We start from the raw sequence: 26,607 nt of genomic DNA, 5'->3' as shown, positions 1-26,607 counted from the left end.
GGACTTGAATTTATTTGCTCATCTTTTTTCGATATACTACGTAGGGATGCACTGATACCGACACCAGTATAGGGTCTGAAGCTGCCCTCATGTACACAATATTACACTATATATCTTCAAGTGAGCTGAGCAGGTGTCGCAAAGTCAGCAGATTGGAAATACTTTTAAGACCATGACGACAAAAGTCGAGCAGACTGTAGCCTGTGCTCTGATCGACTGTCAAGAGGAGGAGGAGAAAATCTGCTCCTTCAACACACGTCATGAGACAAAAACATCAACACGACACACAACAAAGGATTCACCACTAAATATTAATAGGCATTATTGTAAGTATGTAAATACCTGAAAATAAATCTTATATTTATCTTTTGATGTCAAAGCCAAATCTTGTTTTCATCCTCTTTAAGCTGCTCCCTCTCTATGGGTCACCACAGCGGACGATCTGCACGTTTGATCTGCACGGGGTGTGCTGACATAATCCTCCAATTTATATGGGATTGGGACCGGCACAGCAAGTACACTGGATGTAGCCCCTCTCTGTGGCTGGGGTCAATTTAGAGTGTCCAATTAACAATGGGGATTGGGTACGTAGCTCAGGGGGATCCTAGCCCTTGACTTGGCAGGGAGTTAAACTGGCAACCCTTCAGTTGCAAGCCACGGTCCTTTTCAAAGATAAATGTCTTAAATGAACAGCTAAAATAAGTAAAAATAAGTAAATCAGCAAGTAATCAAAATTCATTCAAAAAAAAATGTGGGTCTAGTGTGAAGATAAGTTAAGTTCTGCTAGTGCCTGTGACTCCTGGGCTGCAGGATCCAGATCCAGTCATGAGGTTTATTATGGATAGCTGAACTGTCATCAATATTGTTATTAGTGCAATTTTCTACAACAAGTTGCTTCTTCTGTCTCTACTTCAAACCTTTGTGTCCACCCCGCCTCTCCTCTGTCTAACATTTTTCCTTTCACCCCAACCGGCCTAGGCAGATGCTGCATATCTTGCTTGAATCTGGTCCCTGTTTGCTCTCTCCACCGATGCAAAGTGTTTGCTCATTATGTTTCCCTTCTAACCATTTCCAGATGGTGAAAATGTACCTGATCAGTGTGTCGTCGTCTACGATGAGGAGCCACTTGGTGTTTGGGACGCTGCTGCTCAGAAATCTCTGGAGGATTGCAAACGTTTTCCCGCAGTGGCCTGTAAATGGAGACATGTACAGATCAATACAGGCCAGAGCGACTTAATCAATACTGACCACGTGCTGTGTTCTGGTTTACAAAGATTAATGAGTGGGTAACTTTAAGAAAACACATTTGGCATTATTGTTTTCTCTGTACAACAAACACACACACACACACACACACAATTTCGAACACACAGAAAAATGAGCAATTAGAATCTGTAAAAGCACTTTTAACATTTCACTCAGGAGAAGATGTTAACTGTGAGGCAATAACTTGAAGCCCATCTCGATTCACTTCAGTGCCTGATTGAGTTTATCATCATGAACGCCTTTTGTGTTAATCCAGCCTGAGCGATTTTCATATGAAGCTAAACGTGGACAATAATAGTCGTTTACTCGAATGATTTGAAAACCATTGCAGCAAACAATATATTTAATTGACTTTTATTCTTTTAAAAGAATCCTTCAAAGAGTCTGCAGAAATTCTCTGTAAAAAAATGCAGAAAAATGTGTAAGTATTTCAAAAAGTTTAAAGAGCAGAAAAACTTTGAATGTCAGCGTAAATGTCATGAACGACCTGAACATGTTGAAATCCATTATAAAGTGTTGGAGCTGTCGGAGTCCGAACAATACAAAATAACAAAGATATATTAATAAAGAACACTGCACTCAGCGTTCCAAACTAATTACAACAGATTTGTTTTTGTGGATAATGAAAACTTCTTCGACTTATCTTTTCTTGAATTATTATTATTATTATTATTATTATTAGTAGTAGTATCATTATTGTTAATAATAATACACTTATTATTAATTTCACTGTCACACATGCCTGGCTTTAAATTAGCTATTGTTTTGAGACATTCAGTATTCTATTGTCATATTCTGACGTATTTCCATCAGCCTTAAAATTCAAGGTCATGGTCTTGATTATGTAAATAGCACATTTAAAAATAACCTGTTTCGCAAAGTGCTGTAAAAAAAGAAGAAGAAAAAAAAGGCAACTTTGGTTGTTTACACACACAACTGTACAGCATTAATTTATAAAGTAAATTCATATATAGATATACAGTATGTATATATACATATATATATATATGTATATATACATACATACATATGTATGTATTTTATGGCTTTTTCAGGCTCAAGATGTGAACTTTAGGGCTTTAGTTGAAAAAGATGTCGTCTCCGATGTCAATGCCAATGTCCTGAAAACCAAACTTTTACTCAAGCGTGTTTGACATTAGCATTAGATTGAACAAAATGACCTGCCAACTCCTGAAAACTAAAAAAAAACACTGATGTGGTTGCACCCAAGGAAAACAAGCAGCCTAGAGGAATCTGTTCTACCCATCACAATCCAAATATCTGCACACCATCATGGCTCAGAGCTGAGACATGGAAATCCCTGGTGGCAAGCATCACAAAGAATACTGAGGCCCTGCTGTTTTATTTATAAGAAACCCAAGGTGGTTTCTTCCCCTTGTATCTGACTTTAAAGTAAGAAAGGAAACCTTGAACTGCTGACAGGAATAAAATTACAAATTTACATTTTACAGGTCTGTGTGTAAAGGACTGGTGATATTATTTGTAGTTGAAGGAGGTTAGCGAGTAATGGTCGGTTAATTCCCGATTCAGCATGAAAGTGAGATTCCTAACAGAATATGAACCACAGCGCAAACCCAGGAAAATAGGGGAAAAGAGAAAATGTATGAAAGTAAACTGGTTCAGTTCAAAAGTGATCAATCCATCAAAAGGTACCCAGTGATAACAAAATAAATAAAAATGCTGGCGGCAATATTCCCTGGTCAGGAATCAAAATACATGAGAGACATGAGAAGCTGCTGGAATTCTAACACGAGTGAAGATGATGTGTTAGAATGTGTTTTTCCATCAGCATGTTTTTATGCGCATTTTTGATTTGCTCAACCCCCTGAAAAATTGGATGGAAACAGAAACATTTGAGAAAAGTCTTCAAATATCGCATAGAATTTTTTGCACATGTGAAAAGTAAGATTCACCAGAGTAAAGAACTAGAATAAAGGATGATGTTTAGAAATATCACACTGGAAAAATTAAACAGAAACAGCATAAATGGATATGATTGTGAAGACGAGGTCCATAAATGGACATAGAATAGACATACATTTGTCTCTACTTGATTTATAACATCTGTGCACATTTTCCCTGAGTTCTTGGACTCATTCACAATGTTCCCATTTAGAGGAAAATGAACAGAAAAATATGGCAGCTACAGTAGGAATGACTGACAGCTGGTATCATCCTATAGAACTCCGGTAAGTGGCAGGCAGCCAAAACAACGCCATTTTGGCAGGCAATCCATAGAAATGTCTATGGATTGCCTGCCAAAATGGTGATGATTTGGTGGACAAAAGCCTGACCATTACCCCATCAGGGACTGTAATGAAATATTCAAATACGTATATAGTTTTTTTTAATATGGAGTTGGTCTCTTTTGCAGCTGTAACAACTTTTAAAGGGTTTCTATGAAGGGTAAATTTAAGGGAAATTACAACAATTGTCAAGTTTTTAACGCCTCACTGTATTTTGAGACACACTATGACTCATCATCATGACATCGGCTGTCCAACGTCAAATCTCAAGGCTTCAAGACTAGACAACATGTATTTATATATACACACTAATGCCATGTTTCCACTGAGTGGGACAGTTCGGTTTGGTACAGTATGGTACATGTTTTTTTTACATAACACAAAAATTACCATTCCATTTTTGGCACCCTTGGGGTACTAGAGTAAAATGTTACGGTAAGGTAAGGGTGGCGTACGGTAAGGTAAGGGTGGCACAGTCAGCTGATTGGGCGACAGAAACGTCACTCCCTTGCGACCAGTTGTTTTTAAACACCTGCAGTCTACTCATACAAAGTTTAACGTTTGTTGAGACAAACAGCCACAAACCGACTACCAAGTAAAGTAGTCGGTTACAAACTGTACCATGAGGGAAACGCAGATTTAGGGACTGACGAGGAACCCACAACATTTCTCGACTTGGGGGAAAACACAACAATCTATTTACTGTACCACATCAAGTCACGTCGCGTTATCCTCCTGTCGTGACCCGTACTTTTGCTCCAACTACTTATTGTCTTTACAGCAGAGGATGGAAACGCACACATTTTCTTTTAAATAAAGTGTTTGCGATAAAAATGTAAAACCACATGTTATACTGTAAACACAAGAAGAGAAAGTAAAATAAACCAGGAAATGATACAAAACCATCAACTAATGGAAACAAACAACGCAACTTACTGGGCCGAGACACTTTCCATCACTTTAACGTGATTAACACGACACTTCACACTCGTCTATTTGTAGTCTGAGGACTGACTTGATGAAGTTCCATGCTTTTATTTTCCCATTGCATGGCCTTGCATCAGTTTTCACTTTACTTGCCCAGAGAGCTCGAAAGCTTGACTATTTTTCTCACTCACAAAAGGAAAGCTTGTTGTTTTCCCTCATACATTCATTTTATTTTTTTTAGATTTTTGCATCACGTCTACAGAATGCCACATCGTAAATAATGTCTAGAGGAAGTCAAGTGGGTCAATTTGTTACACATTTAGCAAAATCAAAATGACATGCTAATACCTCTGTTACAAATCCATGCATGAAGAACATCCAGTTTGTTCAGATCTACCTTCAGAATCTACCTTGCGGGTTAGACCTTAGACATCCAGTGTGGAAGCATTAGTGACATCTAGTGGTGAGACTGCAGATTGTAACACAGAAGACTCGCAATTTCCCAAGCGTGTCATGGACCTAAGGTGACCTTGTACCAGCAAAATGTCCGTATTCATTCGTGTAAGCGGTTTCTGCTTCAAAACGCAAAACACAGTCTCTGTTGTACGTTTAATTTCATATAATATCAGCTCAGTTTAATTGGGTGGGTAATAGGCTGGGAAGTAGTTCTGGCGAGGGATTTCTTTACCTTTTGTTCAGAGGGGAGTTCAGCTAGTGACAAGCAGAAGAGTTTTGCCAGTGGGTTAGCCGCCCTGTTTTGTTTTTCCCTGAGGACGCCTCAACCTCGGGGGTTAGCTGTTGCTGCGACAAGGGAATAAATGTGGCTCAGTTGAGCTACAAAGCACAGTTCTGCTCCTCCTTGTTATTCTCGTCACAATATTTACGCTCGATGCCATCACAAGTCCACAAAGACGAATCAAAGACACTATTGTACTTGCAATAGTATAGAGAAATGGACCACACAGTCACATCTCTACCATCCATTCATCCATCTAACCTCTGGTTCAGAACAGCTGATCCTGCAATAGTAACCATGCGCAAACTGCAAGAGAGGGGGTGGAAATACAGGTCGTCCAAGTCACACAGAGCCACAAAAGAAGCCAAAATAAGTTAAAGGTTATAAAATAAAAACATCCATTCCTCCATCCATCCATCTATTCATCCTTTAGATCAGTGGTTCTCAGACGTTTAATACCAAGCTCTTGAAGCAACACCATTAACACCAACGTTAAAATACAGTGGTGTAAATGGACCGAGCGATGTGGACTTTTCAAAGGAGGCAGATTAAGATGGAGAGAGATGACTCTCATTTTATTGTTTGTTTCATTTTCTACACACTCCCGTCAGATTTCCTCAGCTCCACTCCAAACACATACAGTATTTCTGATTTTCCTCAGAGTACCACCAGAGGAAGCTCGCGCCCCACTAGTGGTACACACGCCACAGTTTGAGAACCGTGGCTTTAGATAAACACACTCTTATACTTCACCTGCACATTCAGTGTATAAACAAGCGTCTAAATTCACGACACAGTTTCAGGACTTGACTCTTAGCGGCGTTGGCAGATCAGTGGAATCAGTGGAGTCAAGTGAAGGTGAATAATCAGCGGCACTGGTGCTGACTGCAGATTCCTCACACACTGACGCTGACTGTTGACTCTTGTGGAACTCGAGGCTGCTCTTGGCAAACATTAGCATAAAAACCTCAAGGCTCTGCGAGATAAGTAGACTGATGTTAACAAGAGGAGGAACCAATAAATTATATGTTATGGTTTTAATTCACTATTAGTCTGATAAATGATTGTGTATCATCTGAACTTATATTTAACATTAGGGGTAAAAAAAAAAAAAAGACTCAGCTTTTCTGATTACCGCTTGCACAAAATCTTTATGTTTAATGTTATGTGTCCCCACGTGCACATCTCTCTTAACTGATATAATGTTAATTTAATTTTTCTGTTGTTATGATATTCAAGTCTCAGTAACTTTTTTTTTAAAAAGTCTCTCCTCTCAGACTCAAACCATCGTAAAAAATCTTATCAACTGGACTTATTCCAAACTGTACATACTTTCAAGATTTTATGTTTGATTGAAGTCTGAAGTTTATTTATTTATTTAAGACAGGGACAGCATATATAATGAATGAAAAAAGTGTCATCCTTTGTCCCTTGGGCAGGTCGATGGTCACTAATAAATAAGAATATGCAGAATTGTGATAGCAGCTATGATGTTTTTAAGTGTTTGGTAAATGGGTATTGGAGTGGACAGTTCACATATTACAATTGGTCTTTTTAATAAATTCTTGCAGTGGAAGTGATGGCTAGATAATGAAAACCTTTATACATCAAAACAGAGTCATTGTATTTAAAAGCGTTATCCCCGTTTAGCAGTTCATGTTTCTTCAAGATCTGACAGTGATTGTTTGTGTACTGTTTTAATGGGCTTTAGAGCTCGTCTTACAAGTGGATGCCCAGCTTGTTATGCATTAAAGTAAAGCCTCAAAAGTTAAGTTGTTTCTGACATTCAGACACTATATGGACAAAAGCATAAGGACACCTGACCATTACCCCAACAGGGACTGAATTGATTCCCTTTTGCAGCTTCCACTCTTCTTGGAGCAACATTTTGGAGTTCTATGTGAATTTGTGTCCATTCAATCATTCTGTAGAGCATTTATGAGGTCAGGCACTGATGTTCTCTCATCTCTGTTCCAGTTCATCCCAAAGGTGCTCGATGGGGTTGAAGTCAGGGCTCTGTGTGAGATCAGTCAAGATCTTCCACACCAAACTCAAGTCAAACTGTTGGAAGCATAGCATTGTCCAAAATGTCTTGGTATGCGTTAAGCGTAAGGCCTGGAGCCCCAAGCCTGATTGAAACACCTGAATTCAATACTTAACAGGTGCAGTCAACCACTTGTGTGCATATAGTATATCCAATATGCCCATGGGACATGAGAGAGAATGGTCTTCCTTTCATGAATTTGTTGATGTCATCAACATATACTGACAGTGTGAAAATCAAACAACAATGTTTCTTAATGTCCCTAAGTGATTAATAAAGACATATATTATGAATCTTAAGTATCACTCTAGGTCTCACTAATATGAAGTTTTCTGCTGTTGTTGTTGTGTATTTGTGGGATAAGGGAAATACACTTGTAATTATGAATGTGATCCATCAAACCTCATCTACAAAGCATTGGATTTGAATCACATTTGATCAGTGTTGCTGGTAATCTGAATGCAGCCATTATGCCCAGTTATTAAAATGACAGAAGAGCTTCAGCAGCTGGCTGCTTACCAAACTAGAGAAAATCCCTGTGTCTTAATGATGGACTGTGGACGACTGCCAAATTTCCACCGCTCGATTGTCGTCTCCCAAAAGTTTAGAGAGAATAAAAAGTTGGCATGCAGTGCTGAGCGGAATTAAAGGGAGGGAGATTCTCTCTCCCACGGTGATCTATGAGAAAGATTTGGCAAACAAAGGCCTCGAGAAAATACAAACAGAAATTGTTTGAATCGTAACTTTTTCCTGGCAGAAAAACATTAAACTCAGAGGTAAGTCATAACTAGTGGCTAACAGTTTTAGCCAGTTAATCACTTCAGATTGGACATATTAATATCAGTGCCTGGCTCTGATAATGTCCGTCATGTGGACACACAGATCACTGCATGACATAGAGGCTCCACAGCCATGTTTGCTACTGGCTATGGTCAAATTCAGCACAAATGTTGGGTCAAAGGCTATATCTGTTAAATTTAAGACCTTTTTGCTGAAAATAGGCATGGAAAAAATGTGATTTCCTGCTGTTGATTAACAACCAAAACAACAGTTTGGGCAAATTCTCCACTCCAACAAGACAAACAAGACAAACAAAGCAAAGTGCAGCGCATGAGCACAAGTGTGCGTAATGCAGGGTCCACAGCATGTTGAGTTCAGACGAGATACAACGACCCTCAGATATGTCATTACATATGCAATCACACGAGTAGTTCACTAATCAAACAGGAAACTCAAACACAAATATGGATATTTCTGTAAAGACAATTCAGTCCAAAAACAAAAAATGTTTGCTGTTACTGCCACCTTGTGGATATAGATGCACAAGGTGAGTCAGTAAGTCTTGTAAGTATGGTAAGCCATTTTTATCAATGCAATCTTTGATTAAACATTGTTTTTTTTTTGGAGTGGACCATAGAGTGATATCAGCCAAAACATCTTAGAGTTTTTGTGGTTCGGTAAAATGTAAAGTTGACATCCACATTAATTTACTCTCTTGTGTGACGCAAACTGACGCAGTATCTTCTGTAGCCAGAGAGAGAATGACACGACAATCGTCTTCTCTCTTTAATGTTAACGACAACGAGACAAACCATTTAACATTTCTTAAGGTCAGTACAAATCTTACACCCTGAGCAGCACAAACGGCACATTAAACCCCTGCTTATCTTTATCCTTTAACCAAACTACAAAAGCTGCAACAGTGAGTTGATGTCGACAGTGATAGGCTCAGAGTTGGGTTTATCTCATTATCAAATTAAATAGCTTTTTCCTCAGTGTATAAACAAACCTAATCGCTGTTTTAAACACATTCGACCTTGTGCTGGCTGTTTGGAGTAGCATGTAAAATGGAAAAAAGAGGAAGACCTAAATGATTCAACTAATAATTACCTTCACCAAGGAAGTTTCTGTATGTTTTTGATCGTGTTTTTTATCTGATTGTGAGCAGCAAAGGCAAGAGATATCAACTGACATCTTTTGCATTTCTTATCTAGAGAATGTCAAAGTCAGCACTGCACACACTGGTGCCTTTAATAAGTCGCCTGCCAAATTTGAAGCCCGTCAAGTGACACCCTTGGATGGTTTTGTGATTAACAGGAGAGGCAGACAGACATTCCTTGCATTTATAGATGGATTTGCTTCTTGCACTAAATGGAGGAATGCTGTGGTTTCCTTATCGGTCAACACGTTCCTCCTGGAAACAGTGGATTGCAGAGGGAAAACTACTATATCCACTATTTTGTCAGAATAGAGAAAAGTAAAAGAGGGACAGACATAATCATGTGATCTCTAAACTGTTTCCATTATTCATACTGGACCTGATATCAAAGCTTAAATTCAAGCTAGTCTTAGTCAGACTAACATACCTTGATAATGCCATTCATAGTCTGATTACTCCTGCATGCACGCTTAGTCGGACTGGAGTGGGACTTGGAGTTCTGCACAAAATTACCTCCTCAGTCTTTGACCCAAATGTAGAAGGATACGATGTATAAACTGTGGCGGCAGCGTCTTTTTCAGACAACACGACAACCACAAGTTGTCCGATTGCCTGTCTTAGTCAAGCTAAGGCCGCCGATCGATTAAACGGTTTATGTAAACCTACTGTGTAAGGTCCATAGCGTGATGTCGTACCGGCGCGACGACAACAGACAACAATGCAGGACATCCAGCTGCTCTTTTGTTCAAATTTTGTATAATTTTGTAAAATAGTCTGTGGGCGTTGAAGAGAAACACAGGCAACAAAAAAATAGGGAACGGAGTGTCGTTTTTCTGTCACTCAATCAGCCGACTATACCAATTACCCCAAGGGAAGGGTGTCAAAAATGGAACGGCTGGGGCTGGTTATTTTGGTACTATTCCTCATGGAAAGGCAAAAAGATATGTGCCATTCTGTACCACTCTCTGAATGCAAATCAAAAATGTGCATAAAAACAGGCTGATTGAAGCCCAGATATTGATGCAGCCCTCGAGTGAACTGATCACCGACTAACTTTATAACTAACACTGACTTTTCCTCTTGATGGGGGTCAGATTTACACAAACTTTTAAGGAAGCAGCCAGTGGCAGTTGGCATCCTTCCCTCCCTCGGTGCAAACATGGTTGCAAAACACACCCCGAGCTGCCTGGAGACAGTAAGTGAAGGGAGAGCGGAGACGAAAGCGCACACTCTCACATCAACACGAAGCCCTCGCTCTTCCCACAGCAGAGCTGAAAGAGATGCATCATCCCGTTAAGAGAGGTCTTAGGTGTCGTTTCAAGCTGACGGCGCCGAGAATGTGGAATAAAATTGCGGCCAAGTGGTTCCCGCCTCGGGCAAAGTAGGACCACACTGAATCAGAGGCGGAGCTGTCTTTACACACAAGCCTGGATTCTGTTTACATGCTCTTCTGCTTCATCTGTGATACGATACATTATGAATTCCCATAAATTCTACATGATGTGGCATGTGGCAGGTTTTTCTGTACCTGTGATAAATCTGTGATGCATTAAACTTTTCTTCTGATAAAGAGTCGCTACTTATTTTTTTTTGTTGATTAAATCATTTTGTTTTCTTAATAAATCACTGTTAGGGAGTCCTGCCAACAATGACTCATCAAAATCCGGATCTCCCAGAGTCTTTAAATCTCAAGTGGCAGGAGCTGCACTGTCACCCGAGGATAAAACCTGACTTAAAGGACGTTGGGAGTAATAAATCTTTAACTATATCACTTTGATATATGAATATTAAAGATCTGTTCTGTTCTGGGTAAAGTACTGTAGAAGGCTGAATTATGCGTTCTATGATGTGTGACTACTTTATTGTTTTGGCGTCGGCTGAATTGTTGAGATCAGATTTAGAGTGAAGGCGAGGTTAAAGGTCATGCCTGTTGTGTTACTGTGATTGGCAGAGAGTCAGGGAGTGGGTGAGCTCCTGTGTGTGTGTGTGTGTGTGTGTATATTCTGTCAGAGGACAGAAACGAGCGCTGACGAAGCGAGTGAACTACAGCGCAGTTGTTTTGGCGTAGCCTGTGTTGCAGCAAAAACAAGTTAAGTCACAGATTCTTTAGCTGGAGCCACACATCCTGTCTTTGCCTGGACAGTTTTGATCTAAATGAGGCTTTTCTGGTTAAATAAAGGCTATAAAAACAAAAAAAAATCACATCATCTGGTTCAGAACAGTGTCCTGCAAACTTATCCATCAGCAAACTGCAAGAGAGAGGGCGGAACTACAAGTTCTCCAAATCACAGAAAAGTCAGCACAATAACAGAAGAATAACAGATTCATTCATCAATAGATTCATGTTGCAGCTGAATATCCTTCACCTCACTCTTGTCTTCCAAGTGTGTTGGAGAAACTATGAGGCCTTCTGGTAGCATTAAAACTCAAAAGATCCAAAATGGCCACCTCTTTATAGCTAAATGTTCTAACAATTCATACAATCAGGTGATCGATGAACCTTTAAGTCACAAAGAGGGGCGGAACTTCAAGTTGTCCAAATCACTTGTAGTTCAGCCCAGTAATGGCGTGTTTATACCAAGTGGAGCAGTTTAGTTCAGTACAGCACATATTTCGTTGTGTTTCCATTAGGAATAATACTTATTTTGGTATTATTCCTTCCCCACACGTTCCATTTTTCAATCCCATTCCCTTGAGATACCACAGTAAGGGTACAGTACAGTACAGGTGGAGCTAGACAGACGACAGTCAGCCGATTGGGGCGACAGAAAAGTGTCACTCCCTTGCAGACACACCCCTTCTCTTGCATCCTGTTACCCGGCAACATCCAGAGTTTCTCCTGAGGAAAAGCCTGGAGGATGTTGTTGGGTTAGGATTCCTCTTAAGGGACCATTAAACTCTCAGACCAGTCGAGGGACATGTTTTTTTCTTCACGAGGTCTGATCGGCCTCTTGTTCCCCTCAGGTCAGCCATGTCGAGTGGGAGTCACATTCTGGGTTTTATTACCTTTTTTTTTGTCTTCGGCAGCCAGGGCATGCCATGCATTTAGCCTTTTTAAGCAGGAGATTACAACATAAATGGAGTCGAACAATATCCTTTCTGGTTTGGGAAGGCCACCGTCGTTCCATGTGGTTATGAGGACTGCAATCTGCAGCCTCACCATTAGATGTCACTCATTCTTAGACACTGCACCATAAAAAGTGATAAACTTAAGCTATAAGAATGTGCAATATAGAGTGTCTTACGTCCTTTTTATTTAAATAAACACACCTGAGCAAAAAGTACACTTTTTATAAAAAAGTACCAATCTCAGCTGACATAGGGCGATAGGCGGGGTCACACCTGGACAGATCACCAGTTACTCGCATATTGAGATATTGTTGCACTTTGAAAATAAAAGATTGTTTATTTTTCATTTCGTCTCCGGAGTCTTGTAATTGGGTCCAAGTCCTTGTCCAGGTGTGACAGCCATTCCACTAATGTCTCTCAAAAATGTGTCTATGCATGTGTCTTGTCCAGGATAGACAAAGGGGCAATTCCCCTTTTTTTTCTCCACCAAACTCAAAAATCTCAAAGTTAACAAATACTTTTAACAAAAACAACATTTTCCAAGAAAAAAGGGTCAGGTTTAAGAGAAAGACACAATGTATTCGGTCTAAAACTCACTGAAACATCCTCTTTAGAAAATGCAGCGTTGTGAGTTTTGCCATTTCATTTGTCATGTCGTTCTGACTGCGAGTGACCTTCACCATCACAAAGGTCTCACTCTTGTCTATTTTGCCTCAAAGGAGTGAGCTCTTACCTCGCTCAGTGTTTGGTACTCCTAAATTAATGGTCGGTATTGAAGGATCATCGTGGTCACTGTAGTACTCCAAGAATAGTGCGTCCTTCTCCCACGTTTCCTTTATCACTGGAACTGAAGCAGAAAGAGAAGAAGAAGAAAGAAACAAGAGAATTAGTTAAAGCGCATCGCTGACAGTGTTTCACCGTCGGCAAACCTTGGCTTCTCTGAGGCTTCAACAACCTTGGCACACTTCATTTTTATTGCACAGCGTGTTTTCTCTGATGTGTTTTTTTTTTTTTGTGAAATTTTATAAAAGATCACTGAATTTATTAAGCAATAAATCATCAGCGGAGACGAGGGAGGAGATGAAGTGAATGTTAAGAAGATGTTGAGATAAAAGCTCCCTTTAATCCTTCCCCTCTGTTAAAAGTCTAGATTAATTCACAGTACAGTATGTGCTGAATATATACATACATAAATGTATACATATATTAGTTTTATATTAGTTTAATTAAATGATAAACCATTTTAATATGTTTCTTTAGTTTCAGAAGTTCAATTTTAGGGATACGTTATTATGTACATAAAATAATTTGGGACAATATTTTTCCACTTTGTGCCCTTTATTTACCTTTCCTTATCTTATCTTAATGTACTTTCTCCTTCTATTTACACACAGTTTTTTTCCAGCTAAGCCACTGGTACATGCAGCAATTCTCCATCTCTGACCTTGTTTTCTGAGCTGACAATTTTCGGACTTCACGCAGAGATCTGTATATTATATTATATTATTATGATGAGTTTAAAGTTCAAGTAAATAAAAAATATAAAATAAATACAGAATATACTCAGAAGGATCTGCAGATGCATCCACAAAAGTGTTTGTGACTCTTTCTTCGAAGCAAACTCAGTTTCTTTCTCAATCTTTTCAAAGTCCTGATGATAATAATAATAATAATAATATTAATAATAATATTAATAATAATAATAATAGTAATAATAATGTGTATTTCTTTATTTGTGAAGCCCAAATCAAAATGTAACTCTACAAAATGCTCCGTGTTCCTGCAGCTGATCAGATTCTATTTGAATAATAATTACGACTTTATTCTCATATTACTTTATTCTCATAATATTACGACTTTATTCTCGCAATATTGCGACTTTATTCTCATAATACTACGACTTTATGCTCATAACATTGCAACTTTATTCTAATAATATTATGACTTTATTCTCATAATATTAAGACTTTATTCTTGCAATATTACAACTTTATTGTCGTAATATTACGACTTCATACACTTGTAGTTTTCTGTGTTGCCTGCGATGAGTTACAAGGAGAAGTGAAGAAAACATCAGGTCAATCACGTCGCTAACTCAAATCTGAAGATGATTTGAGGGGGAAGACATAATTTCTCTGTGGAATAATCCTCCCTTTGTTCTGTCATTATCTGTGTTCATGGTCGTACCAGGCTCAGAGTGGCTCCTTACACAACCCTCGGCGATAACCTTGGATCAGCTCAGGAGTGAAGTGTTTTTATTCACGTCTTCTAACCCTGGTTTATGCTTGTAGACAGTCTAATAGTTTTAATTTTAATGTGATTTCACTAACCAATTATAAATTAATTTAAAATATATATACACAACAGTTTATATCAGGCTCCTGGTAAAGAAAACACATGTAAACGTCAAGAAAATGTGAGATATTTGGAATATATTACAGTTTAAAACGTAGAAAGATGTGAACAATAATTATTATACTATTATGTATCAATACTAGACCACACAACATTGTTATCAGCAAATATATCCTTACAATCTCCATGTTACAATGTTTAATTTTAATGTAACAGAGGAACAGCACACTAAATATAATAATAATTCATATAATTCATGTCAAATCTAACATTAAAATCAAAAACTAGGAATAATTTCAGATAAGTTCCTCCTCGCCAAATCCAGATTGATGAACCCTAAAAACCACATATTTGGTCGTATTTGTACAATCTGGTCATTACAGGGAGACACGGTGGATCAGTGGTTAGCACGGTCAACTCAATCCAAAAAGATTCTTGCTCTGAAACCATGGTTTGTTTTCACGTTCTCAACGTCTGCATGACTTTGACTCCAGTTTCCTCCCACAGGCCAAAGACACACAAATTGATTTCACACACTGATGTGTCCATCGCTGTGAATGAATGAAATTGTTTGTTGGCTCCTCTGTGCCTGTGGGATTAACTCCAGCGTCAGAGGATAAGTGGCACAGATAATGGACGGACGGATTATCATTTCAGATAATAAAGACTAAAAGGCCTTAACACTTACATCAACCAGAAATGAAATCTGGAGCCTCTTAATATTTACCGGTCTCGGCCAACCTTTGATACATTAACATAATATTCACTCTAATCCTGATTATAGCAGCTTGGCAGAAGAAAAGGTAACGACTGTAATTAGTGCCGTTACGCTTTGAGTGACACCCTGTGAACGTGACGTCCATTAAGTCCGTCTGAGCCTCGTCTGTTCATCTGCTAATCGACATATTGACCGAAACCTGCGGCATTTTCTTCTTTTATCAGAGAACACAAGAAGCAGCAGAAGGTCAAGCAGCAAATGCCAATAACCGCTGGAACAGTAGTAGAAGCCAAATTGTAAGACATGTAAGTGACTGTTATATATATAGTATAGCCGGTACTTGGCTTGGTCACGAGACCTTGCAACACCTCTGAGGACTCTGAGGCCCCGATCTCGCAAGGCTGGTTTTCCTCTAACAGACAGTAGTAGTAGTTCTGCTTTTAGTGCATCAAAACAACTGAATACAAAGTGCAAAGAATATAACTGAGAGGAGTGTTCGATCAGAAGCATTGCTCTCTGGCTTTAATTCACAAACAAGACACTCAAATAGGTCAAATCCCTGCACAGCATATCAGGTACTTAACCCTTTTGTCACTGACAGGATTTGGCATGTGTACTTCTCATTATCGTAACTTCAAGACCGCTAGAAAATTAAAAATACCATGGACTGGCGATCTGTCCAGGGTGTGACCCCGCCTTTCACCCCATGTCATCTGAGATTGACACAGCGCCCCCTGTGGAGACCCTCATGTGGAGGATAAAGTGGTAAAAGATAGATGGATACCCGAAAGCAGAGATATAGAGCTTTGCACCCATACACTTGTCATTACGGTAGCCCTCAGGACTTCCGCAGAACGACCGTCCAATCACAGACGAGATTCACCACGTCACACATTTGAGAAACATTTCGGCACAATGATGTTATCCCTTTACAAATTGCTAATGTCATCATAATACATGAGAGAGCAGCTCATAAAAAGTCACAAGTATCAAAGGTAAAATAACAAAACCACAGGACAGTGATGTATTTACCCAAATTTCGTTGTCCACAAAATAACGACAATAAAGGCTATTCTATTCTATTCTATTCTATTTCGTGGAAGGGGGATTTATAGGTTGCTGGTTTATTCATGAGAGAGTGGAAGTGTGACTCACCTCTTTCACTGTGAAACTTCTTACACGTTTTCACGCCGACAAATATATCTTCTTTATGTACAGGCTCCCCCTTTGATGAAAACAAGAGACATGAATCAGAGTAAGGCTTTGCACGGACAACATAATCGCACGCAATAAAAACAGAATCTTCGATACACGCAGCCAAACCACTGAGATTTTGTCTTTTCACTCGATAGAGGTTCATTGTTGGGAAAGTGGAGATGTCGTAGCTGTGAGACATTGTTGCGTTATTATCATTAATGGCAAATGTCATAAGTGCCAGCTGTCAACTCGATGACTCTCACTATGTTTGTCATGGCAGGGCTGCTTTGCATCACAACATCCTCCTGACATCCAGTGTTTGCTCAAGAGCTTCAGACAAACACTGACTTCAAACAGGAAACTGCTTCATTCAGGGTTTAAATTACCCTGTGTGGATATTTCGGCTTTTATAAAACCTTCGGAATGACCAACACTGAAGAAATCCTAACCTTAAACAAAGGTAATGTTAGCAGCTGTGCTAACAAAGCCCAACACGGCTTCTGTGTTTGCGCAGGAGCTTTAAAGAAACACGGAGTCCAAACACAAAATCTCATTATTTAGAATTTAAATTACTTTCTTTTGGTTTGTTTTGGAGAACAGGTTAACACTGAAGGAATCCTAAAACAAGCTAAGCTAATGTTAGCAGCAGCTCGGCTAACAGGTGCGTTCCATTTACATTGGCAGTTGGGACTCGAAGAGACGTCCATATCTTATATACAAGTTGACTAAGTTGAATTTGAGTTGAATTGTCAGGCGAGCTGCTTGCTAACAACAAAACCAGTTGCTAACAACACTATAAAGTGTATTTTGCTCACACAAACAGTTTATCTACAAGTCCACAGATAAAACATGAACAGTAGTATGTGTATGACTGACTAAATGTGAAACTAATATGACAGAAGTGCATTTAACAGTAAAAGTAGTGGAGTGTTTTTTGTGTATTAATGCTAGTGGCAGCCATTTTATGTCCTGGGTTGATTTTTATGAGGGAGCAAGCTGAAAATCTGGGTGACTACTAGGTGAAAATGAAGTATATTTATTTTACCTTCAATTCATGTAATGTCACCTAGATTTTAGGCACTGACTCTTTAATTAAAATTACACAAGATCTGAACAAGAACAGGAGAGCTGTTACTTTCCACCTCTGCATACTGTTTAAATGTCTGGTTTAACCTTTCATAATAATATCAGGTAAAACAGTCAGAAATGCAATATTCTCCACAAACATATGGGGAATTGGGATTCATCACAACGGTTTGTCATCTTTAAAAAGTGGGAAAGTGGGAGAAAGAGGTCTTGAAAATTCCCACTTTTGACTACAACTGGAACACGGCAAAAGCCACACGTTTGCCCGCAGTGTTTTAAAGGTACACACAAATGCTTAATTGAGGGTTTTTAATGCTGTAGTTTCTTTGTTTTAGGGAAGAAAAAAAAATACTCTCTCACCGAGTGTGCAACCACAGCTGATTTGTGTGACACTTTGTCTGTTTTACTCATGTCTCCCATGATTTTGAGAGACATCTCTAGTCTGAAATGTCCACCACATGCAGCAGAATAACACCACTAAGGGTTGTTGTTATTGCCTAAAATAAAAAACAGACTTGTTTTGCTGCTGCCCTCCTTTGCCTCCTTGAATCTGTACTTGATACTTTGTTTACATTCGTCCAAATATACAACTGTCTCACTTTGCAATGTCTCTCGGAACTTATTTAACCACTGACCCATCAAATTACATCCCTTTATAGACAAACATCTCCATGAATACTAATAAAACCGTGCGACTTTCAGGTTTCTCCACTGGCAGCTCGGGTTGCCACGTTGTTTTCTTCTCCAAAGAAGAAAACAAAGGCGAATGATTTGATTTTTTTCCTTTCAAACGAGGGAGGTAAAAAGACCTGGCATGAATATATGTAAATCTGACAGCTGAGGCTGCAGCAAACATCATATCAGACTCTAGAAAACATACGCTGTAGCTGTGTGAGATTTGAATCACAAATGAAAAGAATTGGATTTTTCTTCTGTCAAGAACTGGAGGGGGAAATAACGAGTGTGACACCTTGGAGCTGCAGCTCTGGCATCCTGAATTCATCTCCACTCATCCACAGACACACATCAGTGCAGCACAGTCACCTCTTCACAGCTTTATTGATTCTTTTATTGGGGCCAGCAGCTCCAGGCTACAGGACGTCTGACCCCTCTGATCTATGTGGAAACACAACGTGCCAAATGTGCAATAAATGCAAGTCAACGTGGAATAATGAACAATAAACTTCAGTCAGTGACCTTTCAGACCCACTCGTGTGTTTTTCCCCCTTCTTCACCACACCCACTCACCACCTCTCACTCAGATACAACACTACATACTGTACATGTGACCTTAAGGAGATGCTCGGTGACATTTCGGTGACATTACTTTCCATACTTAGCTGACAGTAATGTATTTATTTAGTGTTTTATACGTTAATGCAAGCTTAAGCTTAAAGGATAACTCAACCCCCTCTTCTGATTAAATGCCAAGAGGAAGAGCTGAGTGAGGGAGAGGAGGACGCAGGGCCGGTCCAAGTTCCCACCACCTCAGAGTAGCCGATGCTTGACTGTTATTGATACAAATGTAAGTATAAATTGCTTTTTTTCCACCCACAAAAGTATAAATTTGCACTTTCATATTCAAAGAGATACTGAACTAGAACTTGAAGTGAATTTACTGACTTTGTTTTTTAAAACATAGAACAGTCTTGAGCAATCTTCAACTCGATGTCTAAATATAAAAGATATCTAGAGTTCTTTAATATGTTAAAAAAAACAAGGAACAAATTATTGGGGGGCCCCCAAGCAGCCCGCTTATGCCTTGGACCAGCTCTCGGGGGGTTGTACAGGAGGCGTGGTCTCAAAGTGAAATCTGACACCATGTTACAGCTATCTAACGAGGTGAGCCTTTAAATCTCCCATACTGAGCGACAAAGCGACAGCTCTGATGTTTATAAAGAGTGTCGTTTTCCAGTGATGACAGTCTCTGACCAATCAGTGGTCGGCAGTCTGTCGACATCACATTTTAGTTTCAGTTCAGCTCGCTTGGAACCTCACCAGAGCAGGTACTAAAAAAAAACCACCAGGTACGAGAAGATCGAGCCGTGCTAGAACTGTATAATGGAAAAGAGCCATATATGTTACACAAGCTAAGTATGTAGTATGTAGTTTTTCTTAGCAATTTTAGCAATGGCTGACACCTGTTTAAAGTTGGAGGCAGAACATATTTTGCTATGTATGGTAAACTGAACAAACAAGCTGCAAAGACATTACATAGCAACGCAGGAGGGTGATTTATATCTCGGCCAATGGACTGAATTCAATAAAGTTTAATGGAACATACACAAGACCTCAGTTTCTTTGGGTTCATGTGCAGCGTTTCCTCTGAGTTCTGTCTAAAACCAATTATGTTGAAGGCCGTTGGCTCTGTAAAAATATTCCTGCTGCTTTGAAACTGCCGTGAGCGCTAAGGCCCCAGGGCTGCGTCGTCATAGATCATCACATAACGGCCAACGTCTGACAGTCAAGCAGCCTCTGCTTTGTTGTTGTTGCCTAATTGTGTTCCCCCTCCGTTTCCTGGGAATTCACGTACAATCACAGAGATGTGGAAGCGGCGCAGACACTCACACAGAGCGGAGGCTCGCTGATCAGAGTGGTGGCACAGTGCCGAGCCTGAGGAGAGTCGGCCGACTCCGTGCACAGCTCGGGAACAGCGGTGAGAGGTGGACCTTTCCCATTATCCCAGATATACAAGGCAACCTGGAGAAACACAGACTCGTGAGCTCCAGACAAGATAAGATCTTTGAGATATTAATGTTTTATAGAAAGAGTGTGGTGCTCTCAGTCTGCCTTTATAATAAATACAACACAAAAGCCCTGAAAGCACATTTAATATTTAGGATAACTTAAATAATAATATCGCTGTAATAAAGTGCACTGAGCTGACACTGAGGATTGTTTGTCCTGCACATAAATGATGCATATTTATCTGTACGTGCACGCAACTGACAATGATGGCATTAATCATGTAGGCACACAATAATGAGCAGCAATAAATGTTGTTTTTAATCATAAATCTTAACATCATTTCTGCATTAAAATATCTTTAAGCTACAAGACTAATGTTATATATTGAGCTGAGTCGTGTACTTACATCAGCCAAAACACTTCCAATGACACATCAGAGTGAGGAAGGATATAAATTCATTTTAACTGTTTGTGTTATTAATGGTTCATGACGACTCATTATCATTTGTTGCACCATCTACCACTGAAGCTCTCCCCACAATGAGGAAACAAACGAGACATTAAGACATGAATAAAGACAAAAGAACAATCCCCATGATATATCCCATGATAATCCCCAGACATACTGTTATTGTTTGGATTGACAAGACACATCGTGATGACTTCTAAATCACGTACAGTGAGTTTAAAATAATTAGAATTACTTGATTCCTTATGGAAGAGGATTAGAGACATTATGTGAACATTTTGTTTGAAAACAAAATTTAACAAAAAAAGCCATCATTCTGAGATTTAAGTTAGATTCAAGATTCCTGGAGTTTAAGTCTGAAATCTGGAGGAAAAAAAGGCAGAATTTATCACACCTTTATTTTACAATATATCGTACAGAATGTACAGTAATCTCTGGATTCAGAATTCACACCATCTCTAACTGAAGCACCTTTTTCAGCCTGAGTCTGATGTAAGTTCTGATACTGTGTTGACACAGTAAAATCCCAAAATGCCTCCGTGCCTGAATTTCAGGGATAAAAGAGAAAGCCTCAGCATGGCACCATGACAAACTCTCCGAAGTAATGAGATTCTACTTCAGGGTTACATGGACTCAATGATGTACGCCTTTTGTACAGAATATAAAAGGGAAATGTTTCTTTTAAAAAATCAAATGAAAAAACCTGGAGCTTCATCATCACTTTCCTGACAAACCAGCTCTGAAGGTCCTTTTGTGACTTGCATGTAATATGAGATTTTTTCTTTATATAGTTTATTTGACATTTGCTGCAAGCAGTTTGCTTCCAAATCCTGTCCCTAGTTAGGCCTAAAAGTAAACAAACAAATAAATCTTACCTCGTGTTTCAGGTCAATGGTGAAGTCAGATTTGAGAGGCTCATCTTTCACCTTCTTTGCAAGCCTGAAAAGTTCATATCAAACCACATCATAAGACTCTACGGGGTGAAATGTGCAGGAAGCTGAAAGTATGACCTTTAAAATTTGAGAGAATCTGGAAAACAGTGGATGGATTTATTGTGATGAACTCACCGATTGACCAGAGAGATGCTCAAAGCCCAAGCGGCAGCAAAGTCCGGATATTTGAAGACGGACGGATTCTCTGCAAAGGCGTAGTGGTGGATGATGGTCGACTCCTGGTCACGGAGGGGTTTACCCAGAAACCACTCCTGACAAAGACAATAAACTAGTTTACTGAAATAAATATTTACAGTAAAACAAACTGCATTTGCTAATCACATCATTATTCTTAGAAAATAGTATCACACTGATGGAAAAGTCTGACTTCATAATTGTATATCTAACCTATCCTGTCAAAACATCAACAACAAAAATAATCCCATGAGTTTGAGCGACAGGGATTAAATTAGGTCTGCAGGCAAGACCAGCAGTGACATGTGTGTGACAGGTTATACTGTGAGTTAGTGGAGCTCAGTGCAGCTTGACAGCTGCACGGCAGCTGGACCTGACCTCAGACCCGGAGACGGTCGTGGTTCTGAAAAAATTTCAGCCTTAGGGACCTCAATCATCTGCACTTGTTCAGTCTCACCCTGATATTATGGAACTATTGAACAAAATGAGTGCCCTGAAATGGCCCTACAATTCATATTGTGTTATTTTTTAACTACTACTATTAAAAAAGGGTGTGCCTCAAGGGTCAATTTTGGGACCCCTACTTTTCATCATCTTTCATAATGGCATACTCTCTTCTTTAAATGATTGTATGCTAATGACATTATTATCAGACATTATTCTGTTATTGTATATATATATAAAAGTGGCAAAACACAAAAAGTAAGGCTGTTTTTAGAGAGATAAATACTGTTAGAGCCATACCTAATTGAAGGCCACAGTAGGTGGCGCTCTGCACTGGGCAGGAAGGTGTTAAATAAGAGCAAGAGGTAATTACTCGGCAGGTGTGCTGCTGACTGGGGAAGCACAAAGTTTTTTGACCGTCATCGTCGCCTCCGCTGTCCGTTTGTTAGACAAATAAATGTTGGTGATTGCATACGACGATCTTGTGTGTAATTCATTCATTGGACCCGGAAGACAACGCGTCAACTACTACAAGTACCAGTACAGCAGCCCCCTCAAGTGGCTTAGGTTCGTTTTGTTGTTTTTTATTTTAAGAACAAGTCACTACAAATACCGTGTGAATACTTTTTAGCAGTTCTGGATTATGGTGACGTGATTTACAGACAATGTATTGCCACCATCCTTAGGCATGTAGCCAACTACATCTCAAGATAATTTACAATTCAGCTCTGAGATTTAATTACTGCAACAACACTCTACACTGTGTCCTGTATGATAAACTTGGCTGGCATTCTTCATTGGCATCTGTTTCTCTTAAAAAACTCTTACTGGAAAAATGCATTCTCATATAAAATCTCTCTCATGTTTACTTAATGCCATAGTAAAAACCACTGGTTGAGCAAAGAGAGTCCTGCAGCACAGTGTTTTTGTGATTTTTTTGTGTGACATTTATGTGATATGTAGGGTTTTTGAATGATATCGGATTGAAATTTTTCTTTTTCCGAATTTTTTTCAGATCCAGTGATTTTGACTGATAATGACACCAAGTATCTCATTGGTTCACCCCTACCATGGAGAGCAAAGAGAAGCTGCATATCAGTTTAAATGGTATTGTCCAGTTCCACTCCATTTCAACCCCATTTGACCACATGACCCACTTTCAGGTCACAACCCACCATTTCAGAAACAGTGTCCCATTACTAATTAAACTGGCGCTTGTAACAAGAGACTCTGCTCACACTGATAAATGTGACTACAAGGACAGAGAGAGAGAGACAGATTCAGATTATGAAGGTGAAAATTTGAAACTTACTTTATTCTTGTCAAATTTCACGAGCACTTGAACGAGATTAGTCATGTTCACATTAGTTTCCTCCTCAAGAAACACGATCCAGGAGGAGTTTCTTCCAAAGCTATAGGATAAGCTGAGGACAAAGAGAGAGAGAAAATAAAGCGTCATCAGAAAATGGAACTTTGCCATACACAAAAAAAAGAAGTCCTTTTCATCACAGCCCAGCCTTGGGAACTATCTATGTGAGGCTCCTGGCCCACTGTGATAAAGAGTGTAAAGTTTTCTCCAAAGGTCAGGGAGACAAAACATCACAAATACACATATTCTTCCAGGGAGAGCAACTGGATAATGGTCAAGTGTGTTCTTAGTGATGTGGCTCCTAAATCTTTACAAAAGCAGAAAAAAATACAGATGTTATTTCCAGAAAATAATTACCGAACACAGCGGACTTCTGAGAAAGCGCCAGCATGAGGACAACTGTAGCTAATGGTGCTGTTGAGAACACTGGGTGACAGCAGTAATAGGTTCATTGTCACAGTCATGGGCACAATAGGAAGAGGCATTTATCAGGATGTGAAAAGAATCAATCTCCGTTATTGTGTTGGTAATTGCTTGTGAGAAATTTGTGACATCAAAACATGATTAACAAAATGTGCCCACTCAATGTCCAAATGATCCAGTGTAGGAGGACGGAATGTAGAGGACACTGATACCCAGCAAATGTACTGTATGGAAGGAATTTTGTAATTGTTTATAACATCATGTGTTTGTTTATTCTCCTTTATTTGTTAAATGTACATTGACTGGATATTTCCACAGTGTGTCACAGTTGTCTTTGTCATTTTCACATTGTTATGCTGCCTTCTTGGCCAGGTCTCCCTTGCAAAAGACATTCAGTCCATTCAGTCCCGAGAGTACAGGTATACTTACTCAGGCAGCAGAGGAAGGATACTCCAATCTCCCTCATTTTCTGATAAACTGTGAAGCAGCAAAACCACTGGTGGTTTCTGAAAGAAACACCACACAAGACAGAGATCATTTTTAATAGCCGAACAATAGCTGAGGGGAGCTAAAGACAATTACAGCAGCTTTCCTGCAGTCAAAGACCCGAGAGTGAACTTGGTGCTTTGAGAGACATTCTTGTAACAAAGAGGCAATGGTTTGATCAATACTAATGAAGCAGACTGCCAGACTGTCCCATTCTCCCCGAGTAAGATAAGTGTCATAGCATTACCAATGGTTTTAATTGACGATTAATTGTAAATTACTAATATACTGTGAGACAAAGAGAATTGTTTTGTTATCTGGGCCGTTTTGGATTAAATCGCCCACTACTTTGTGAAGCAGAGTAGAAATACCTTCCTACCTGTCTATACCAACCAACACCTACTAGAGCATTTTGCAGTTATTGAATTTTACTTTTTGGGAAGACAAGAATGAAGAGCATTGTAATATTGTAATCTAGTCTATGGGTAACAAAAGCATGAATCAAAGGCTCTGCTCTCACTTGTGAAACTAATTGACAAACCCTGGTGATGTTCCTATAATGATTAAAAAAAACGAGTCTTCATGGTGAGGAATTTAAAATTTGGGTAAAAAATTACTCCCACATTTTTAACTTGGTTGCTGAGATTAAAAACCAGGGCTTGCAATTTTGCATTTAATTGGTCTCTCCGGGTTTCTGTACCAATAACTAAGACTTTAGTCTCCTGGCTGAGATGAAAAAAAATCCTCTCCCATCCAGGACTTGATGTGTAAGAAGCAATTAGAGGGAGATGAATCAGCACCGGGCCATCAGGACACTTGGCGATGTAAAGCTGTGTGTCATCAGCGTAGCTATGGATTTCTTTAGCTTAGAGAAAATGATTCACTTATGTTTCTATTCATAAGATACAATGTAATCCTATTATTTGTATGTTTTATACTGAATTACTAGTTATTACTCGAATGTTTTGAGCTGAAAATCCATACATATCCAAAACAAGGATTCCTACTTACTTGACTGTTGATGAGATGAAAATGAAATTAAGAGGAAGTTTGTACGAAGCTTTAAGTTCTTTTATTTTAGCTAAATTATTAATGCATTCATTATACGTTTTGCATGTCTTTGGGGTCAGATCATTATCAAGCTCATGGTCTGACCTTACATTTTTTTCTGTTTGCCTGGAAAACAGAGGGTATGATAATGGAAGCGACTTGAAGGAGGACAACATTTCCAAATGCAAGAAATGATCATTGAAAATTGATTTTATTTACTGCTCCTGACTGCCCTTAAAACTTAAAAGCAATAAAGTTTGGCTAAACAGAACTGGAACTGGAAACATGCACAAGTTATTTCAGGGCGTGGACGGACGTGAACGGAATCTACGTCAGATTTGTGAGGATGGAGAGTAGGAGGTGTGTAAGGATTGTATGAGCGAGCCAGTGTTTCACATCGGAGAATAAAAGAAAGACAAAGCAGTGGAGCGTAAGAACCCATAGCTCATTAATGCATGGTCCGCTCATTGTGCAGGAATACAGGGGGAACTATCTCCTTTGAGCTGCTCTGTCCATTCCCAGCCTGTTTGATGCAGGTTTATGCTTGTGTAAAAAAAAAAAAAAATGTACATTTGTTTATTTATTAGGATCCCCATTAGCGACTGCCCTACAGCACTGCTACGTATCCTGGGGTCAACAAGTCAAAATTTAAAATGCATAAACAATAAGAAAAAGAAAACAGTTTCCATTCATCAGTGTGACTCAACACATTCACCAAAAACAAACACATTAAAAAAACATGAAGCAACATAAAGCCAAACAATAGGCGTCACATACACAGTAATATATTATGCATAATAACCTAAAATAAATATGATTGAGTAAGGTGTTTCCTAATTTGCTCTTTAAACCCAGACTAAATTTGTTCAGAGTTAAATTACTACTTCATGTCTTTGAAGGTTCTCAGTCAAACAGGTCATGGTCATCTTCAGTAGTTAGCTGTAGGC

The 26,607-nt window shown here is 39.1% G+C and overlaps 1 protein-coding gene across 1 annotated transcript in view; it reads right to left on the bottom strand.

Moving 5' to 3' along the window:
- The window catches only part of b3glcta (beta 3-glucosyltransferase a), an 84,799-nt gene that overhangs the window by 5,597 nt on the left and 52,595 nt on the right, over positions 1 to 26,607 (bottom strand). Inside the window, exons 5-12 of the mRNA XM_058634852.1 lie at positions 24,554 to 24,630; positions 23,645 to 23,756; positions 21,829 to 21,965; positions 21,637 to 21,700; positions 20,173 to 20,304; positions 16,477 to 16,546; positions 12,982 to 13,095; positions 1,091 to 1,190 (exon numbers count right to left, since the gene is read on the bottom strand). Of these exons, the coding sequence (XP_058490835.1) occupies positions 1,091 to 1,190; positions 12,982 to 13,095; positions 16,477 to 16,546; positions 20,173 to 20,304; positions 21,637 to 21,700; positions 21,829 to 21,965; positions 23,645 to 23,756; positions 24,554 to 24,630 (806 nt within the window). The remainder of the gene's footprint in view (positions 1 to 1,090; positions 1,191 to 12,981; positions 13,096 to 16,476; positions 16,547 to 20,172; positions 20,305 to 21,636; positions 21,701 to 21,828; positions 21,966 to 23,644; positions 23,757 to 24,553; positions 24,631 to 26,607) is intronic.

The sequence above is a fragment of the Solea solea genome, chromosome 7, assembly GCF_958295425.1.
Source record: "Solea solea chromosome 7, fSolSol10.1, whole genome shotgun sequence".
NCBI classification, from domain to species: Eukaryota; Metazoa; Chordata; class Actinopteri; order Pleuronectiformes; family Soleidae; genus Solea; species Solea solea.
This window is presented reverse-complemented; position numbering and strand designations above follow the sequence as displayed.